Here is a 21,680-nt window from a genome sequence, read left to right as displayed (position 1 = left end):
AGAATTTACTGTTTTCTTTCACCATTTTTGTCTGGATTCAGCAGGCAGAGCTCTGTAGCCACAGTGACACCCTCTCCCCTCACCAATTTTTTTTCTTCTACAAAACTTCTGTTTTCAGTAAAGGATGTTGTTCCTGGAAAAGGCTGGTATCTCCCACAAATATAAGTAAGTTTTTCCTCTATTTTTTTCCTCTTTGATTTTCCTGTTGCATTTTTGTTCACCTCTACCCTTGTTCTTTCAATTTAACCTATCACATTTTATATCATCTCTTTCTCCCACTACTCTCCTCTTCTCTCTGTGTGTCTGCATTCTAGTTTTCCACACAATGACTTTCCTTGTCCTACTGCTGTTGGGGAATTTTCTGCTTTGCTAGAGACCACAAGTACCTTTTTGTGGCTGATTTGATGAAAATAAACCTTGAGGTAAATCAAAAATATGGGGTTGGGGGGAGAACATGTTTTTGGTTGGTTGGGTTTTTTGCTTTATAAGTAAGAACTTGCAATTTCTTGGAGTAAAAAATGAATATATAAATAAATGGGGCACTTCTTGCCCTGAATGCATTTATAAAATCTTTTATGGGAACATAAGGAAGGGTCTTACTCAAGAAAGATACGGTCCAAAAGAGCTATTTTTACTTAAATGCGAGTGCTGCTTGCAACTGCAGTATTTCATTAATTGATAAAGATTTGGACATTCAAAAGTTAGGTTCAAATTAAAATGCTAAAATACAGGTCCTGAATGTCAACAGTCACCTCCTATGCTGTCACCAGCCCTCAGCACTGCACAGTCAAGAGGTTGGATGGTTCCAAGTATCACAGGATTATCCCAAAATCTGGGCTGGGTACTCAGCTCTCCTCTTGTGCTCAATTTCAAAATGCATCTGGTGAGAACTTTAATAGCTGTTGGAACAGAATCAGGCACTGAAAACTGATGCTTTTATTTGAATCACTCCTGATACTCAATTATTGATTAAAAATTGGGTAGAGGATTTCTGTGATGTTTTACCAAGTAACATTTTAAATCAGAGTTTTAAACCTAATAAAGAGGACATTTCAGAGGATGAGGGATCTTGCACCTCAAATTGGATCAAATACACAGTAAATCTCCTTTGAGACTCCATCATACCTTGTCCTTGCTAAATAGGATATGCTTATATGCTTTTAATAATTCTTATATGTTGAAAATACTTTTCTTTCAGAAAATATTCTGTCTGCCTGTGAATTTGGAGGAAGTTGTAGTTGCTTAAAAGAGACTGGAAACAATATAATCTGTGTGAACACCGTCTATCAGCCCAGCTCCGTTGTCATGGACAAACCAGCAAGGAATATCAACCCCGTGTTTAGGATCTCTTCTGTAATCCTTCTGCCAGCCCCTGAAAGGGAAAACACAGCCATGGGAGTACTGAGGTAGGAACTGCACTTGGACAAGGCAATCTTGCCTATGTCTTTGCTAAGGACTTCATTATTTTGTACCTTGTTACTATCAGTTCATTGTTTTTAATAATCATTGTGGCATCTGGTTTCTTGGGATCAGACCCAGGATGAATTTCAAGTATGGTGAAATCAATGGGCTGGAAAAACTGTCCTGAAAATAGAAGTCAAAATTACCATTCCAAGCATTAAAACAGAAACAAACCAAACAGAAATCTCAGAATTTCTACATTCCCATGCTGGTTTCCATGTCCCTTCAGGGTTTTGATTGGATAAGCAAACAAGAAGTTTCAGGTAAGGCAGAACATATGTGTATGGTATTATTGATATCCTTTTCTGTTTATAACCCAGAATTGTATCCACATCATCTGGATGTAAGGTCCAGCTTCTGAGTGCACAGAACAACTATAGCCTTTTCTGGATATCCTTCAAGATATCCTCACTTCATGTCCTGTCTATTCCATTGTATTTACTACTACATGTTTTCTGAGTCTTCAGCTTTTTGAAATCAAACAATGCATATGTTGATCTCTGAAACTTCTGGATGCGATTATTCTCACAACTACAATATTCTTTCTATAAATCATGTAGCTTCGTAAGGAAATACCAGCAGGGAAACACTAAACAAAGTCATACCTAATAATCCATGGGTCTGTTCAGACAGTTTATCACTTTTCAATGTATACAGTCCTAGGAAATCTTGGTGGAGAGGATGTTTCTTCCATACTTGGTGCAAAACCACAACAAATGAGGTACCACTGCCCATTGAGAGCACCAGATTTTTTTTTCGATTAATTATCAGAGTTAAACTGAGGATAAAATAAAAACATGACTTAGAGAATTGTGTTTACCAAAGCTAACAGCAACAGGAAAAAATGTGACAAGAAGAAACATGTCCAAGAAACAAATGTGGCTTTATAAACTGCTCAGTGTTTTTTAAAAGAGAGAGTTTGCTTCCTACTTCGTTCCATGGGAGTCTCTGTATGTGTGTTCACAGACACTCACAGAATCATATTAAATGACACCGGAAAAGGCTACCTAGCCTTTAAATTTTTCAGTAAGATGTTTTTAGCAAAACCCATACTTTAACAGTGCAATTAGTCACACATAGGTTGGTGATATGAAGATACAGCACCTCGTGCTCAGCAATACAAAATCCATTGATAAAACTATCACTTCCTTGCCTGGATGCTACATGACACTTTTTCCCTTAGTTTTTCAGAGAAGTCAACTCCCAAATTGCCTATTTTACTGCTAGGATAAAGAAGATTTGCTTCTAATTGTGTTCCTGAGATCATCCATGTGTTTACCATAATAAAAAAAGCATGTGCATCAATGACAGTTTGCTCTTTCTGCTGCACTGAAAGAGCCTTGAGAAGGCAGGAATTTTATTCTACATAATAAATTCAAAGGACAAGGAAGACAAAATGTTGCCTGTTCCTTTTATAAACCTTTTGCACAGGCATAAATGATTCTGTAATAGATTCCATGAAAAATATACCTACTGACAAGACAAAATGTACCAATTCTGTAACTGCCACAAGTTCCATTTTTAAAATGGAGATTTTTTTATGGAACATTATTATGCCTTTGAAAGATTACAGTCTATGTCTGAAGTTACTCCTTAAGTATTTGTACAACACTGCTGCATTAAGCGCAATACCAAATCTAGTTTTACCTTAGTCATAGAGAATCAGGGGAAAATCTTCAGTTACTTATTCCAAGCAGAGGAAGTAGTGAATAATTCAGCAGTTATGCAACAAAGTAGAGAGCAGAATCCCACAGGGCTTGAATCAATTTTTTTGTAGATTCACTCAATAGATCTTAGAAGTATATTGTTGATCAACATTTAAAAATATTTTAAGAAATGCAGAAAGTAATACAAGAGCCTGATAACCTTTCTGTAAGTCTTACCCTGCTTGTTGCAAAGTGACTGAGTCCAGCCAGGTGAAACCTGTTTTTTCATCACCATTCTCAATTGTGATCTTCTCAGGAGTTACTGTCAGCTTGAAATTCAGCTGCTTATTTGCAATGCCAATTTTCCCAAAGTATGAGTTTTGGATCTTTGCATCACTATTTGCACTCTTATCACCAATAAGTTCTCCATTGACTGTGATGCCTAATACAGAAATGAAACAAAAGTATTGTTTTACAGACAGGGCCTGATGTCAAGGAGTGTCTTGAAAATTTAAGGAACTGAATATGAGTTGAAAATTAGATCAGAATTACTTATGCTTGTTTCTGCCAAAGTAAAATAAAGTTCTGGGGGCTGCTCTGTGAATTTCCACAAAGCCAACAATAATTTTGTTGAGAAAAGTTCAATATTTCACAGAGCACAGGGAGTTTGGGTGACATGAGCACAGAGTCTGTGACATCAGTCTCTCTTTACCAGATATTCCATGAACTGGCAACCTAAGGATTATTTTATTGCTTCTACTACAACTCACTGAGACAAATTACTACTCTCAACCCTCACAGTGGTTTTCAAACTAAATTTAAAAGTTCATTTTGCTCCATGAAGTGAAAACAGTCATGGTAATGGTACCCTAACATAGTTACAGGATCTCCTGCTAACTTTGCTTGGAAAAAAAGCTTATGCATTATAAAGAGAAAAACAGCCTTTAAAAACATTTTGTTAGAAGTAGCCTGTTTTACTGCCTTAAAAAAAAAGTTTAAAACTCACCCGTAACTGGGTCATTTATTAAATTTAAGATAGTACCAGGGTTTTCATTGATATTGAAACAAATGGCATCTCTTTTTTGTGGCACTGATATAATGAAGTGTGGATCTCCATCAACTGTAAGGGCAAAGTACAGGTGTTTGTATAGTGATACACAGAGTCAAAGCTCCACATCAGCATTTAATATTGCTTAATATTTAAATGTAATAACTAAACAGAAATTATTTAATAGAAAACAAACAGTTATCAACATAAAGCCTACTAATGGGAAGGAGGACTGAGAAAATGACCACACATAATTGCAATTACTTGATCTTTAAAAGACATTGATAGATGTTTAAAGTAAATTAAAATACTCACCACTTAGAAATTAAAAACAGCTGCTTTATGGAAGGGAATTATTGAAACTATTAATAAGAATTGTGTAATTTAGCCTTAAACACCCTCTTCTGTTCTCCTAGCCAGACACTACTCAAACTACTCACCACTAGTATACCATGTGGGTGGTGATGCATAAGTGTGATATGCTGGTGAAGCTGCAGAAGGAAAGAAAGTCGTTAGAAAAACTCCCACCAAAATGGAAAATTTGCACACTATCTGCATGGTCCATGTAAGATGTCAGCGAATTAACATGCTAGGTAAACCACTAATTAATTTCATCCTAGTTTTTAAAGCATGTAATCTATAGAATGACACTTTGTGTGACTTTTGAATCAAAAAAAGCTTCAGGATAGAGACAGATTTCACTTGTCTGAATTGCTTTGGTGCTTTCTATACAGCCCAAGTAATGCATCTGTAGGACACAAATATTTCAGACTTGAGGATTAAGCTATCAGCAAGGAAATGCAACATCATCCATTGAAAACTTCTGACTTTTTGACATTTGGGTTTTTCCCAGAATGAATTTGAGTCTTTACAGTGAAGACTTGAAAAAACAAGACAAAGAGAGAGAGAGAGAGAGAGGGAGAACTGGCACTAATCTCCAGAGCAAAACCATAAATCTAACTCTCCCATTTCCAAGATTGCCCTGCCAGCAATTTGGTGGATCAGTTGTGTCTCTCTTGAATAAAACAGATGCTTTTTGTACAAGTGACTGAAGATGTTACTTTAGCCAGAGATGCTAACAGCATAGCCCCTTGCTTTATATAATTCCAAAGGAAATGCAAACTGAAGTCCATCTTCTGTTCTTGGGAAACAGCTTTCAGGAAAAAAATGGTAGTTTGATGATCTGGCATTTACTCCTTAAAACCTATATAGCTGAGACTTTTTCACCTTGTGTTGTTTAACCTTTAGGTATGTTTTCAGCACTGAGCAGAATTGGGTAGTTTTTGTTAAAGCACAGTTGTACTGCCAGAAAAGGCATCTCTACTTCTTTGGTAATTTCAGTTGACAGATCCTGCTCCATTCTGAAATTTAAATTAAATTACTTACCCAGTACAGGAGCTGTGAACATCCCTGCTTGAATGAAACAAAATGTTATTTTAGAGGCTACAAAGAACAAAAACCAATCTCTCCCACTTCCTTCCTTCCACCAAAGCCAACGTGAAGATCTTGTAATTATGTATAAATTTCTAAATATCACAAAGTAAAAATTTAGTCTAAACAGTTTATTTAATCATGCTGCAAAGCAGCAGTCATGAAGGGGCTGAAAGCACACCCTGATTTCCAGCAATAGTATTACCTCTCCAAGTAGGGACAGCCTGCATTTCTCTGATCCCTTTGTGCCACCTTGTTCTAAACTACTTCCAGGAAGTAAGATGTGCCCACCTGGGTCCACATTTTTCTACTCTTCTGCTCTTTTTACATCTTAAATTCTGTCAGAGTATCTGAAGACAGGGCTTTATACTTTAGAAGTGGCAATCATGGTGTAAATGAAGACATCTCTGTATGAGATTGCTACATACAGGTACTTGGAAGTCCCCAGTACCAGCTCTGGAGAGCAACTTTCTTGTACTGGGTCTGAATTTTGTGGTGGTGGGATGCTACAATCACCAGAGATGGGAGGAGCTGAACTTAAAGCACTGTTTACAAACTGACCCATCTGAAAAGCTTTACATCTGTTTATAACATGATCTTGATTATATAATCAAGAATTTTATCAAAATATTGCATCCTAGATCAAATAAGTAATGTAGGAAATCCATCTCTATTAAAAATATTAAGTAAATTTAATAAGAAATGTACATACCTTCGGCTGTTACCACAGGCAGGTAAGAAGTAAAAGGAAGAAAAAGAGAAATTTACAGTTTCAGTTGTACAAAAAAACAGGAAGGATTTTGACCCTATTAAAACACTGTGAAAAATAATTAAAACTATTTGACAATTCAACAAGGTATCTTTGGTATTTTGCAATTCCATTTCTTCCAATGATACAACTCAATATTTGTAGAACAAGCAGAAACATAGTGAAAGTAAAAAGCTGTTGTGTGAGGCAGCAGAACTATAATTTATTATGTATGGGACAAAAGCCCTATTTTTAATTATTTTATTACATATACCATACCTGTATTGCAAAATGTTCCTTACTAGTTTTACTATTTTGTGTTTTTCAAGGTGTTTGGATGATTCTATAAATCCTGACTGGATGATTCAGTAAATTGATTTGTGAATTGAAACTTCAGGGGGAGTAAAATCATTTTCTTTTCTTATACAGGAGCAGTGCTTTGAGTAATTTCTCCTGTTACTGCTCTATACTTTCTATATACAGAGAGGATTCCCTTGGAAAGAGGTTCAGAAAAGAGCCTTTGTACTACAACTGCTTGGAAAGGGAAAGCAAAGAACTGAAGATAACTGAGTGGATGCCACTTCTGTCAGATGTTTGGAGGTTTCCATCTTATGCAGGCCAGCTGCAAACTTTAAAGTCATTATGCTGTATAGTGACTTGAATGTTAAATTAATCATGAAGGGTTTTTATGTCAGTATTCCATCATGAGAGTTATGAAAAATAATGCAAAAATCTATCAGCAGAATGCCTGAAGAATTATTCAGAGTTGAAGGGCACTTAGCAATTCACTGGTTTCAGAACCTACTGCAGCTGAAAATAAGCTCACTAATCTCCAGGATCTCTGTTATGCTAAAATGCCTTAAGTTCCTATGCCAAAGTCAGGAGATTAGAATTTTTTCATCTAGAAGGCAGCAGAGAGCCCACACAGAACCTGCAAGGAACTTTTATGGGCTTTAAGCAAAAGATTGGGAGCAAAAATGGATGCTGAAAGAAGAGACTGGAAACCTCTGTAAGACCTGTAGGATGAGGGTGGCTCAAACACCACATACAGATGAATTTAAGGTGCCTTGAGGTCACACCAAGCAGACAGCATTGGCTTGCTTTGCTGAAGGGGAATAGACCATTTGGTACACAGGGGTCAAACAGTGAGGCTGAACTGTAGGAAAGCAGAATGGTTCACTGAGCAAGGAGTCAAACAGTGAGGCTGAACTGTAGGAAAGCAGAATGGTTCACTGAGCAAGGAGTTCATAATTAGGTAAAGTATCAGAGGAGTTGAAAACAAATTGTGTGCTTTCCATATAATTGCTTCTCTTTCTGCATTATATATGAATACTGTGTTTTACATTTCCAATCTCAATCTTTTTACAACCTGATACATCGTGCCTGAGGAAGGACTCATGCAAATTTTCCCTTTTTATGTGGAAAGAGGTTACTACATCTACCCCTAGGCTGAAGTATGTAGAAAAATAAAGGAGATAGTGAAGTCATCTGAATATAGCTGGCTGATTAAATTAGAAATGCTTCTTGGTTTTCAGGGTCTTTTTCTGTAATAGTTAATATATTTAGTTTAAAATACATTTATTTTAAATCTATAGTACTTGGCCCATATGATTTAGTAATGAAGGATGGTTTTATGGAAATGAGCTTTACAAGGAAAAGCAATTTTGCATAAACCACACACATGCCAGGCTTGGAAAGTAGATTTTTCAGATACATATTTAAAACTGTGCCCACATGAAAGCCTTTCTTTAGAGGAACATCAAAGATCAAACACAGTACAATTGTGAAGATGTCTATACCTTCAGTGGGTTTATCAGCAATCCCTTCTTCATTTTCTTCTGGTTTTGTTACCACCATAGATGTCAGTGGTGTTACAAACTTGTACTTTAGTGAGAGAGCCAGGGCTTCAGCTGTAAGGTTTTCCTTTTCTTCTCCTGTAGCTGTAATACTGAATACAGGTAGAGACTCCCAGCATCAATGATTGCTGAATTATTCACCTAACTTCAGATTAAATATTTTACTTTAAAGTGAAGTCATTTCTCTGCAGGTGATTTATCAATAAGAATTATTTGTTACAGTCTAAGAGCACTTCTGATTCCACTGGCTATCCACCAGAAAGGCAAAAGTGTGCTTTATACTTTCAATAATTTAATATTGTTTCATTTGCAACCTGCAACAGGAACACTGAAGCTAGGGAGGAGAATAAGTTGGTGGATTTCCCTCACTGATTTTTGTGCTTTCCCATTGGCACCTCTGTGGGATGTGAATGTCAGCTCCACATCCTAGAAGCTGCAGGAGTCAGATGGTGTAAAGGGTTCAGAACTAAGATATAGTTACAGATAAAATTACCGTTTTTCCAAGAGTTGCTCAATGGTAAGATAAGCCCAGAGCCTTTCAATGTAATCTCCGAAGATGTATCGTTGTTCTTGGAAAGCCTGAGCTGTTTGCTCAGCATCTTGCTGTGTAGTGTATGACAGGGCATTGTCAGCCTGTTGGGAGTAAGAATATTCTCTGTGTCATAAGTAGCCAGGGACTGTCAGAACTGCCCAAAAATTACGACCTTCACACCTGAAAATCTTATGAAATTGAAAACCAGTCTGGTTCTACACAGCACTTGCCCAGGAAATTTCCAGTGTTGTGTGGGGAATTTTGTCCCATTGTTTCTGGGAAGTTTAGAGGTGTACACTACAAAACATAACCCAGTTTCCAAATTCATGTGGCATTTTTGTTCATCAGAACAGAGGTAAAGAAATATTGAGAGACTTTGTGTAGCTTACATAAGTCAAAAAAGTCCATACTTACACCTTCACCTCTCACATCTACAGTCAAATGGTTTTGGTTGCTGTCAACAAAGCGCCCAGCCACCACAATCTCAGACCCATCATAGAAATGCTTAAAGCTGTTAGTAGTTAGGTCTGATATTTCATTTTCTGGGTAGTTTAACTCCACATCTGTGAGCATGGGATTTGACACCTCATCATAAAACCCCTGTATGATAAAGAAAAAAAGAAAGCATTTAACTATCATTGTTTCTTTAATTCGTAGGTAGAACTGTAACCAGAAACACCCTGCTATTTCAGCAATGAATACTAAAAGTGTATTTTGAAAGAAATATTTTAAAATCTGGTTAAATCTCAGAGTGCAAGGCCTAAAAATCTACAGTTAGTGGAAACGAGAAAAGACATAAAAACTCTTCAGTCTTGCTAAGAGTGACAAAAATATCTGAGAACAACATGCTGTGGATGATGAGTTCCATCAATATAAATCAAGTGGGATCCCTAGCTTCCCACTATTTGATAGAGATAATTTTCTAGATCTCTTCTCTGCAGAGACTGGCATGACAGCATAATCAAAGGAGACTGCGTATTTGATTTTAGCAGAGCTTGCAATGGAATCCAATCTCTAATTCTTTGGTGAATTTTTTGAATGGCTGCTATTGGAATGTGAGAAATAAAAAGTCAACCCTGGATGGCCTATACCTGTTTTCATGTCTTATACAACTCTCAAAAATAAAATACAAACAAAATACTTCAGGAATGGGGTAAGATACAGCTGCTTGTGGTAAGTTTCTAAAGACAGAGTATCTAGGGCTTCGTGATCTGTTATCTTTCTTGTCCCTTGACATGACATTATCCACACGATCTGTGAGGTACAGGAGATATAATGACTGCACTCTGCACACCAGAGTGTCCTTCAGAACTATGACTTGTGTCACCCTATGCCACATTTTGAACTCCGTGCCATAGCCAACAGTATCTCCTTTTTACTGTCCTTGCACTTCCTGCTTATATAAGAGAAGGGGAAAATTAAATGCAACTAAAGGTCCCTTCCAACTCAAACTATTCTATGATTTTAATACTCAGATTACAACAGACTCTGGACTATCTCAGCATGAGATTGCAGACTGGGATTTTGATTACTTGAAAATAAGAATGTCTGTATAGTTATCTGAAATAATGTATCTCTGATCTAATGTAAGTGGTAATTACTGCACCTGAAGCTGTAAAGCTGCATCAGAGTCAGGATAAATCCGACGGGCCAATCCTTTATTCTCCAGTGCCATCTTCTCCAAGAAGCCATAGTCAACACCACTGCCAAAACCAAGATTGTATAAGGGGTATCTGCCATCAATGGCCTTCTTTACCACTCTCTCAATCTCCTGAGTACTTGATATGCCTGCATCAGACCAAGAAATGTTTGAGTTGTTTTCAAAAATAGATAAAATTATCACAAAATCAAATGTGGCTTGTCATGTTCAGATCTTTTAGGAGACATTAACAAAAACTTTTTATAGTACTATGATGCTGGTATAGTAGCATTTAAATCATAAAAACATCCAGAAGTCAGAGATGAAGGCCAAAAAACTAGCTTGTTTGTTTGTGTGGTTTTGGGGTTTTTTTTGGGTTTTTGTTAGTTAATGAACTCTCTTTACTATTCCATCCAACACAAACTTACCTACATTTGGATGGCCATCTGTTAACATGATGATTATAGAAGCACTTCTCTTAGGCACAAGGTTTTCTTCATGGGCAGCATTCAGAATATCAATTCCTCTCATCAAACCACCATGTAAATTTGTCACTATGAGGTAGACATAGAAATCTGAATTCAGCAGAGACTCAAAGTAGAGGTCCATTTTTCACCGGGATCTGAAGACATCTCATTACAATATGAAAAAGAAAGATTTGTATTTACAAGCAGGGGCATGTCTAGATAGAAAAGTACCTGGACTTTGGAAACATAAATAGATGTCATGTTCTGAGTAAAATTCAACTTCAGGAGTGCCTCATCAGCAATCTGAAACCCCAACAAACTGTAGCATTATGTTCACAGAATCAATCAATGAATTAAATTACACAATGACCTATTGGCAAGGCCAGTCAAGTACTTACTGCCTTGAGTAGAAATGTGCTTAACAAATTTCCTTGCTTCATCCAAATTCTCAGGAGTGGCTTTGATTAATGTTTCTTTCCAGGTAGATATTTCAGTATCAAATAATATGAAATTGAAGAAGTCATCTTCTTTGATGTCATCTAGGATTTTTAGCAGTGCTTCTTTTGTCTGCAAGGCAAAAAGATTTAAATATATGGTTTGATGTTTAACAGAAGAAGTGCTTACAGAATTTACAGTATTAATCTCTCAGCACTGGGCTATTTTTTACTCCTACACAGTATATATTGCAAAAATTCTGAGCTCGTTCTGTTCTTGCCAGTCCCTGTGTCTATTCTAGAGTAACTCTAGGGAAGTCAGTCAGCTGCAATAACATCTGGTAAATCTTTGTAGCTGAGATGAAAATCAGGTTTCCTGTCATGGTTGGTTGCTTACACTGAGATAAGCTGGCATGGCAAATGAGTAGATACAGGTTAGGGGAGAAGCTCATAAACAAGCCTGGGTATTTTGATACAGCACCAAAACCTGAAAATTCTGAGCATTAGCTTAATCATAACTTTGAAAAGAGCTGCTGCTTCCCAGATAGAGAATGAACAGAGAAAATGCACATAATCTGTATGCATGGCTTAGTTTGGAACTGTCAAGTACACATGACAGCACTCTCTGGAAATGTGGATATTTAGAATTTTGAACTAATGACATGTATAAGTCAATTACTCTAAATATATAGATTTTGTTCTCCAGTAACACTGCAAACTAGTACATATGGTACTGGGCATTGGAGAGATCACACCATCAAGCCACTTTGTACAGCTTAAACAGCACATGTGCACTGTAAGGCATCGTGCCCCTTCCAGACCATCTCCCTCCCAGTTCTTTGTTCCAGCTTTTTCACTGGAATTCTGTACTAATATAATAACTTACCTGTTCCATTGCTCTTCCAGACATTGAGCCACTAGTATCCAACACAAAAATAACATTCTTGGACAACTTTGGAAGATTTGTTGGTGCAAAGAAGTGTACAAAGTAGCCATTGACAATCTGAAAAAGAAAATGTTAAAAAACTCTATACCACCACCATACCAAAAACTTGTATATTTTAAAGGTAAAACAGATAAAGGAGATATTACTCTCATGTAGTGTCTAGCCTCTGAGTGGACTAAAAGGTTTTAAAGGTCCTCACTATTCCCCACCTCTGTCCATGGGCCCAGGAGTGTCATTAAAGTGCAAGACTGGGCCTTTAGCTCCTACCTGAGCTACACTGTCAGAACATGTGTCTCCAGCTGTATCATAGCCATACCTGTTCCTGTCCATGGACTCCACTGTTTTGGATCCCACCCTAATGAGTGACTTCCTGCTCACACTGGGCTCCAAGTCCCTTAGGAAAAGGCTGGCCCTCACTGCTTCCTGACCTTTACTGTGCAAGTTAAACTGTTTAACAGTTCAGAATTTCAGCTTTTAGACTTACCTGCAAATTATCTGCAGTTGCTCTCTTCACATCGTATTTTACAGTAAAATCCCCGTCCAAGACAGACTGTGAGCAATTTGCACAGGTTCGCTGCTGATCAAGTGTTGGCTTGAAAGAGATGTGCCCCTGGAAAGAAAAGCATTCCTTAGATCTGAACCTTCATAGCTGAAAATCTTCTACAGAACATGTCTGCATTTTTTTAAAGCTGGTATATTTATATTCACAGACATAAGAACATCTTGTTTTACTGGATAAGCTACTAGTTTGTATGTATCCATATGTATTTATATATCCATTGGTGGTAACTGATACATGAAGGCTGCTATCTAGGACTTTCCCTATTTGTTTATTTGCCCATCTGCCTTGGGTCAGCTCTCTACTCTGAATGACACCTTTGATAAAGCTGTTGTATGTTTTAGGAATTCTACCATCCCCATACAAAGGAAAACTTGTTACTGATTCAGTTTATCTGTGAGAGGTATCTTACTGGTATTCAGGTTTCCTCTTGCTTCCATTGCTAGCACTGACATTATTATTTCAGAACCACAACTGTAATAAGTAAATTATGGTATGCAGTAACCAGTGTACCTTTTTTCCTGAAAAAGTTTTTTTAATGGTATCTTGCAGCTCATTGGTGATGAATGTTCCTTCTGCTTCCAGCTCAGTGATACCCTGGGGCTCAAAGATATCTACTTCAATCTGAAATATTAATTGAAAATTTGTTGTCATTGATTAAACACAATACATCAACTCAGGCATTTACATGAGGATCAGCAACTGTAAGAGGGATTTTCATAAAAGTGAAAGTAATTTAGTTTTGTAATTCATAATGTTAGTTCAAATCTACACTTGTGTGGACACATTTTCAGCCAAGCATGCCTTTTTATACACAGAAGATAACAACAAAGCTAGAAATAAGTAAAATTTAATAGAAATATAACTTGTTGGAAAGCTAGATATTGGTATTCTATCAAGGCAGATAGGAGTGATCGAAGACCAGTTTTAGCACACAAAAGCTGCAGTATTCCAGAATGTGATTTAAAGATAGTATTGTTTTATGGTGGTGTGAGAAAGTTGTAGTTTATCCTATAAAGGCATAGACAATCACTCCAAGGCATTGCAATAGCTTTTTCAGGTTTTCATGCATGATTTATTTTGGAATGCCAAGTAAATGAGCAAATTTGTCAGGTTTACAAGTAAAAACTTGCATTAAAGCATGCTGGTGAGAACTCCTCATGGGACTTATGAGAAACATTTTCATGGCCTTTAGCTCACCTGTGAACCAATGGGAGTGACCATGGTACTCCACTTTCAACAGATATACAGAATTTCATCATCTCTTAAGTTACAGTCAAATTTGATCAGTTTGCCATTTACCTCAAAATCTTTGACAAGCTGCTTTGGTTTTACTTTGATGAACATTTCGTATTTTCCAAACTGTCGCTTCAGCAGTTCCTCGTAGGTGAGTTCAAAAGTGACTTTACTGGCTGCTTTAATGTTGACTGAGACAGTGAATTTTTCTGTTTTTCTTCCTGAAGCTCTGTATTTAAGTGGGTAGGAAAAAGAATATCTTTATCCTCTTCCCCAATATTTATTGTTTGGGTTGGTGGGATAAGATTAAAAAAAAAAAAAAGCAAAGGTAGGAATTGTAATCTATTGCTAAAAAGCATCAATCAATACTCAAAATCATACTAAAACTGTAGAATTTATTCCAGTTTCCCAGTGAGCTTAATCCCAGGAGTAGGTCAGACAAAGCCAGTGAAAGTTGCCGGAATAGCTTTTCCAGATAGTGCCTGTGTAGTCAGATGTTGTATTTCCCTTGTACAATTTGTGTAACTATATAACTATATAACTATAACTTACTGATTGTGCTTTGGTCCCTTAATGTCAGCAATGTGCCAGAACACAGCATTTCCAATCTCACAGTTTGCTATGGCATGGTGGTGTGGAAGCCACACAAAACATCCTTACTTGACAAGACCAGCAGTCTGTCCTCTTGAAACAGCCTTCTGATATTGCTGTTTTGCAGCTTCTTTTTCCTTTATAGTTCCAGGATAGGTGACACCATCAATTGTCCTGCACATGAAGAAGTCCTTGTTTGGTTGAATGTTACTACAGGAATTCTCCCTTTATTGATTGGTTTGCCAATAACCACTTTCAGAGACCTGATATTGCCAAGATTTGAGACCTTTCACTGAAGCCAGGCTGCTCAGAGAATTTAGCTGGAATGAAGAGCTCTGTGCTCAGCATCATGAAAGAATCTAAACCAATTTTTACTTTGAATTAGATCAAAACTGGGCTATAGCAACATGACTTACACCTGCCATACTCCTACACTTCAGGAGCTTTACCATTTCATTTAATGGCAAACCAACACTCTGGATGTGATTCACCTGTCCAAATGTTGCTCTCTAGAGACAAGAATTTCATCTTTGAACTTCTTAGAGCACTAAGCAGCCATTTCTCATAGGGGACTCACCTCATTCTATAACAGAAGTTCTAACATGCATTACCAGTGGTTGTGCCCTAAAGCTACTGCTTCTCTTCACTGGAAATAAAGCAGACGAGGTGTGATTAGCAGAGATGAATGTGCTTAACTGAATCAAACCTCATCATGGTGGAGAACTGCATATGATTGCTATTAAAGGTACAAATGTAAAGGAATAATTCTACTTCCTGCCTTTCATTCAAATACGATTTTAAAATAAAGAGATAAATTAAGTTATAATGCCATCAGGGAAATTAGGTAATGAAAATTTCCTGGTGTGATAACACCAGAGTAAGTAAGTGTTATTTCTGAAAAGGTGGATGAATCTGCAGGAAAGGTCCCCCATTCCCTAAGGTTCCCTTCTCTTCATGATGATGAATAGAAAGAATTGAAAATTAGTCATCTTTTCTATAGATGTACCAATGTTTGCCTTTCTTCACATATCTTGCATGTTAAGTTAATAGTACCAGAAAATTACCCAGGAGGCGCTTAGAAACCTATTCAAATGGCAAAATAAAATGAATATTTGGGTTCAGTTTGTCCCAGTTGAATTTGCACAGATTATTAGACTTCATTAACAATACTGTAAAGATTACACACATGCTGAAGTTGGTAATGAAGGCTGTCTTAGGGAGCTCAACATCAAAGAAGACTTCTTTGGACACATTTCCACGATTGACGGCTCGACTGGTAATGACATTGTGGGCAAATCGGGAAGTTACTTTACTATCAATTTTCATGCTATAGATTTCTATCCCATTGACAACCTGTAGATTGAGAAATGAAAAAAAGACAAAAAGAGAACTAGCTATTACACTGATGTGTGTGTTAATCAGTCATGATCATATTTTTAAAAAGAAACATGGCAGGACATATGCTCCAAAGCAAAAAAAGGAAAGACCTAATATAAGAACTGGAGCACAGCTGTGTTTCCTTGGATATCTATTTCACTGGCATGATGGTGTCATTCCACAAGTTATAACTATAGACTCTTTAACAAAATACTACCACCCCAGCAAAAACACTGCCATTATAAGAACAGGGCTTTTTGTCTACTGAGTGACTTTTTATGGTTATTCAAAGAACACAACTGTTTACTGCTGCCTCACTGTATCAGTGACTGTAATTATCAGAGGAGTGGATGACTCCTCAAGCAAGGATGTAAGTAATTGTCTTGTTTAAAAATAGACCAAATGCCTCCAAAATCCATTTTATGTCATTCTCAACTTCCTTACAACTGGGGCTCACTCTTTTTTAAACAAGGAAATGGGTAGGACAACACTTATTTTCTTTGAATGCTCAGGTATAAGGTTGCTGGGGACTAGGAGAGAGCAAGGCAACAACAGATGTGACCTATTAGGAATTCCAAAATAAGGTCTGCTTCTTGCAGCAGAACCAACATTGGAAAGATCTTTGGAGTGTTTATGGTGGGCCTGGTATCTGGATGATTGATTAAGGAAGTCCCCAAACAATCAAAGCATTTAAGCATTGCTGAAGGGGAACCCAGGTGCCAAGTGGAATCAGCCTCAGAGATGAGGTCTCTTGCCTTCCTTAGCAATAACTGCAACATAAAAGTGCAAACAAAACCAACATAGAATGAATGTCTGTTAGAGATACAGAGGAGACTTCAAAGAACGTAGCTATTTATTCAAATACAATGAGATTAAAAATAATTTGTTCATTCTCTTTCCTTGTGCAGGAGTTTCCATCAGAGCTTGGAAAGTGTGGTGGAAGCTTGGAGGAAGAGCTTGGAAACTGTCTAGTTAGTCCTATTGCCTAAAACAGGCAGCTCTGGGCTGTTTCCCTTCTCACACACACAGAATTATCCACTTGCTCAGACCGGACTCATAGAAACATTTTGTGAACACAGTAAGAACATTCTTGTCACTCTAAAATCTTGGTAGCATGGACAAAACCAAGGCTTACTCACCAAATCATTATCAGCATTTCGCTTCTGTAAAGAGAAAAAAAGAGGAAAAATCATGATTTAGGTAGGAAAGCTGCATTTAGAAATAAATTGCTTAGCACCTGTGTCATTGTCAGAAGCCAAAAGATGTTGTTCAGGAGAAGGAAGGCTTGAGAAAGGTCTTCGTTAATATACCGAAGTAAATTTGAGGGAAGAGCAAACAAGGTTTCTGAGGTAGGTTGTACTTATTTTGCTTACAGCATTCCCAGCTTTGCTGAATCTTTTGGTTTTCCTTTTATGTTAGTGTACCTTAAATACTGGTGTTTTAAAGGCTAAGTTAAATTTTCAATGTTGCTTACTTTGTATTTTGCTCAAGTGACACTAAAAGTGTCTTGTTCCAGCTGAAAATAAACATGGACCCCTGAAATATGAGGGAGAAGGAGAGGAAAAGAGTCTCAAATGCTCAGTGCCTTTTATAATTAAATGTCATTGAGACTAAAGAATGCAGTAAAATCTGCTTAATAGGTCTTCCTTGAGTATAGGTTGTATGTGTAGTGACATCAAATAAAACCAGAAAATCTGGTCCTCTTTTTCTTGAGAATTCCTGGATCTGGGTCTTGTACATATCTTCTTTTAAAATTCATTCTCCTTTGGAAGAAAATAAAAAAGGGGTTGTATCAAAGTACAAAAAACAGTTTGGACATTTTTTTCCAGTCACACACATCTGAACTATCAGGCAGATGCATGCTTACACTTTTTCAGACTCCTAAATTTTTCCTGTTTCACCGCATCAGCCTCTCATCCTGACATGACTGGGTAGGAAGGTTAATTCAGCACAATTACAGAGAGGAGAGAGGCTGTCATTAGGAAAGGCTGCATGGAGGGGGAAAATAAATAAGCAGTCAGAACATGTTCTTTTCCATATTTGCTCCCAGAGTAGGTGCAAATACCAGAAGCTGTACAACAATATCACGTACTCTGTTCTGACAGGCATTAAACAAACTTCCTGAGTGCTGGTAAAATAACATCTTGTGTAACTCAATTCCCATCAGCTCAGCTGCAAACACCTTATCTCGTTTGGCTCCAAGAGCCTCAGGGGTCACATTTTGTGGAATTGTGTTTACCTGCTCCACCAAACAGAGGGGTAAGGACACAATAAGTCAAATACACATCTCAAGTACATTTAAGGCTTTCAGTACCTTTCACAGCAGTTTTATGAGTTGCAAAGTGAGACACAGAGAATTATTTTTTATTTATTTGGGGGGTCTTTTGAAGCTACTATATTAAATCTGTGGTTTGAGGAGGTAGGCTTCTCTTCCGCTGAAAGACTCTGGCAAAAACAGTCTGTGTACATTTCTTTAGGTTAATCTTTCAAACTGTTATTGTCATCCAGGTGATTTCTGTGTGTCCATCTCTCCTGTTTCACAAGCATATGTGGATTCCTTTAATGCCTGTGTAGAGTGTGCACCAATTCAAATCCAACAATTCCAATACTGGAACTCTCTTTTCTGTATCCATACTGTCATTACAGCTTGTCATTCCCTCTTACAAAACACAAACTGAGATATGGACCCTGGGAAATGAAAAGCTGGAAGTCCCTGAAGTGTCAGTCTGTTTGGTACAAACTTTTTCTTACAGTGGAATTGCCAGGCAGTTTATACAAAATAAAAAAACCCAAAACTCTACAAAAATGTGTATAGCTACAAATTCTCAAATTCTGACTACTGCTTCCAAATTGAAAGATACTGTACCTGCATTTAAGATTTACAGAATTGCTGTTGTGCACATTCTTTATCAGAATTATGGGTCCAACAATAGTTTTGAAGGGGGTCTATCTTGATTCTGTAAATATTTTGATGTGTACTCTGAAATATTCATTGAAAAAGAAATTACAGAAAAATCTCTCTGTTAAAGGCATTTCTCACTTTGTACGTGGCCTGATCTTCAGTGGAGATATTCAACGCAGCTGGACATCACCCAGCTACCTGCTCCAGCTGACCCTGATTTGCAGAGGGGAGGGGATTACGTGACTGTAAGTCTGTGATTTCGTTCTGGATTTTTTCATTTTTAATGATTCACTTGGATGGAGCTTGAGACATCACTAACATCAAGGTCATTTTAAGCTGTGTGGATAGAAAGTGTGCCAATCAAAATGATTATGCATTTCTACACCAAAATGAGATTTTAACTAACCTGGGTGTTACTTGATAAAATGTTTCTGTATTATTTTCACATATTTGCCAGGTGCACCAATTATTAGAACTTTATTATTTTTAGTGGTGTAACAGCAACAAACTCTTCTTTTGTTTAATACTGCTTTGCTGTGGCATCAGAAAAGAACATAGGTGCAAAAAATCCATGGAAATTGGAGAGGAAAAGAGAAATCTGAACTCTCAAGAAAGCAGGGAGGGAAAAGAGGACTCTGTTACAGTACTTGCTGAAAGAAGCCCTGGTTGTACAGCTTGGGAAATTAAATCACAGTATGTCTAAAAGATTTGGCAAAGACTGTAGAGTTAACTTGAAGTGACCTCTGGGAGTTCACAACCCCGAGTGAGATATTTGTATATATCCCTAAATGCTACATAGGAAAACCAAAAAAAAAAAAATTATTTCTGAGTCTTCAACAACATTGAAGATTTCATCATCCCAAGTGATGCTACTTGGGTGCCATGGAGAAGATCCTATAATGCAGCTCAGCTGTACAAACCAAACCTCCCTGTGGGCTATGCAGGAGTTCCAGTGCTGCTAAAATGAGAGGGCCATAAAGGCAAGGCTGTGTCATTGCTACCCGTGCTTTGCATGCTCTGAATATGGAGCTCTCTACAGGGTGTTTTTAATTTACAAAAAAACTTTCGTGCCCTCAGTGGCTGCCTGCATAGGAACAAGGTGTGCCAGTGCACAAAGGGATCTCTGATTCGCGTTTTTGTTCCACTTTCAGCAGAATTGGGTCTGCCAACTGTGTCTACCTGGCTGTGGCTCTAAAAGCAGCTTTGACAGCTTGAAGGTCACCAGCCAGCTGGAATTCCAGCCATACTTCACCACTCCTCACTGGATACTGCTTGCTCAAAGGGGCTAAGATATGGATGGGCACTGAGACCTTCACCCTACAGAGCAACCTCCTCCATTTCAATCGAATCACATTTGCATGAAGTATAGAACAAAACTGGGAGAATCAACTGACTTTTCCATAGTGCTCTGCATATACAAATGGAGCACTGCACAGAGCTTTGGCAGTGTTCCATTTAGAAAGGCTCTAGCATTGCAATGTGTATAGAGAGCAACAGGCACTAGGGTCATCAGGAGGAAAAAGCTACATTATTTCTGGGCTGCACAGAGGTTAAATAATAAGAATCACTGGCATTTACAGTTTGCAGCATTAAATCTCAAGTTGACTTTTAAAGGAAGTTAGATACGATACTATCCTGATTTTCAAAGAAGAAAATCTCAGCAAAGATCATTACCTAATCAACAGCAATCAACTGTAAATTGCTTTGTCCTGTTCTACCCAGTAACCCAAAATGCTCCCTAAAGAGATTTGCCCTCTGTAACTTTTCAGCATACATAACACTGAGAGAGAGGAAAATAATTTATGGAGGTGAGAAGTAGGGGCCAGTGACTTAACCAAAGAAAATTAGGCAAAGCATGAGGCAGCACTGCCTTACTGAGAGATCCAGTCAAAATACCAGAATGGCCCCTTTGAGAGACAGAGATATAGCTCATATTGTGCTAACATGCAAATCTTTTGAGAAAAATCCTACCATGTCATTTGGATAGTGGGCATTTACGTTGATGCCATGTTATTTCTCTGTTTTCTTCTTCTCAGAGGCATCTTTTCACTTGAATTGCTTAACAGGTGCCAAAGTCAGTTCCCCGGCAGCACTGATTGCTTTACCCATTTAAATATTTTACAAAAACATATCACCTTTATGTGGTGATGACAGGGGAAAAAAGAGGAGAGGGATATTTTAAAAAGAGATAGAATTTCAGAGCTGATTGAAACTCAGACTGATTACAGGTCAACCAGTCTGAGTCCCAACTTCCATGTTGTACCCAGGGGTACCAGAGAACACAGAGCTCCTGCTGCCAGCATTGTATGAACTCCTTGATAAATGCTGGTAAACTGCAAGAAATTAATCTCTGAGGAGTGAGAGCCCCATACATGGTTGATTACTTACCTTGATGCTTCTGACATGTGTTAGCAAAAAGTCTGATGATGCAAAGGCAGGAATCAATAATAAAATACAAAAAAATAGATTGTTTTCCATTTTGGAAAAAAATGAGGTTCCAATTGGAACGATATGCATAAATATATAACGCTTTGTTTACCAAGTGTTAATAAATAACCCAATGAGAAAAGTGGGATTAAACATTAGGCATTTGGAAAAATCATATGCTGAATTTTGAATTAGTATAATCTACAGAATACTGTTAGAAAACCTGTTAAAGAACCCACAGAATATTTCAGCAATGTCTCTTCTATGTAATAGCTCCAAACAGAAATTCACAGCCATTTCTGTACTGGCAACTGAGATTAATCTCCACCCCAGACTCACTTCTTTTCCAAATGAAAACTGTCATCTTTCTGATACTTCCT

The 21,680-nt window shown here is 37.5% G+C and overlaps 1 protein-coding gene and 1 long non-coding RNA gene across 2 annotated transcripts; one reads left to right on the top strand and one right to left on the bottom strand.

Annotated features, from left to right (window-relative positions):
* Positions 1 to 913: 913 nt before the first annotated feature.
* LOC146431805 (inter-alpha-trypsin inhibitor heavy chain H3-like) lies at positions 914 to 21,382 on the bottom strand. Its single transcript, XM_085072862.1, has 20 exons — positions 21,262 to 21,382; positions 17,111 to 17,134; positions 15,781 to 15,947; positions 14,664 to 14,768; positions 14,070 to 14,232; positions 13,281 to 13,391; positions 12,693 to 12,818; positions 12,149 to 12,265; positions 11,227 to 11,395; positions 10,790 to 10,915; positions 10,329 to 10,510; positions 9,137 to 9,322; positions 8,684 to 8,823; positions 8,124 to 8,282; positions 4,596 to 4,666; positions 4,114 to 4,227; positions 3,345 to 3,549; positions 2,067 to 2,239; positions 1,473 to 1,584; positions 914 to 1,372 (listed from the first exon to the last, which is right to left on the bottom strand). Exons 1-20 carry the CDS (start codon positions 21,349 to 21,351, stop codon positions 1,243 to 1,245), a joined length of 2,670 nt encoding a protein of 889 aa, XP_084928988.1. The 5' UTR covers positions 21,352 to 21,382; the 3' UTR covers positions 914 to 1,242.
* On the top strand, positions 15,942 to 21,263 carry LOC146431806 (uncharacterized). The gene is made up of 3 exons (XR_014854768.1): positions 15,942 to 18,230; positions 19,001 to 19,118; positions 20,025 to 21,263. It is a non-coding gene; the product is annotated as an uncharacterized LOC146431806 (long non-coding RNA).
* Positions 21,383 to 21,680: the final 298 nt, after the last annotated feature.

This window comes from Lichenostomus cassidix, chromosome 12 (genome assembly GCF_008360975.1).
Source record: "Lichenostomus cassidix isolate B80296 chromosome 12, HeHo_3.0, whole genome shotgun sequence".
NCBI lineage: Eukaryota > Metazoa > Chordata > Aves > Passeriformes > Meliphagidae > Lichenostomus > Lichenostomus cassidix.
Note: the sequence above shows the minus strand (reverse complement) of the source record. Positions and strands in the feature narration are given on the sequence as shown.

What these genes read in the sequence shown, in the direction of transcription:
- LOC146431805 (XM_085072862.1), bottom strand. Translation starts at nt 21,351, where the DNA reads ATGGAAAACAATCTATTTTTTTGTATTTTATTATTGATTCCTGCCTTT. An exon ending in ACAGACCCATGGATTATTAG is followed by an intron (nt 1,585 to 2,066) that starts GTATGACTTTGT and finishes TTCTATTTTCAG; the next exon opens with GACAGTTTTTCCAGCCCATT. An exon ending in AATGAACTGATAGTAACAAG is followed by an intron (nt 1,373 to 1,472) that starts GTACAAAATAAT and finishes TTTCCCTTTCAG; the next exon opens with GGGCTGGCAGAAGGATTACA.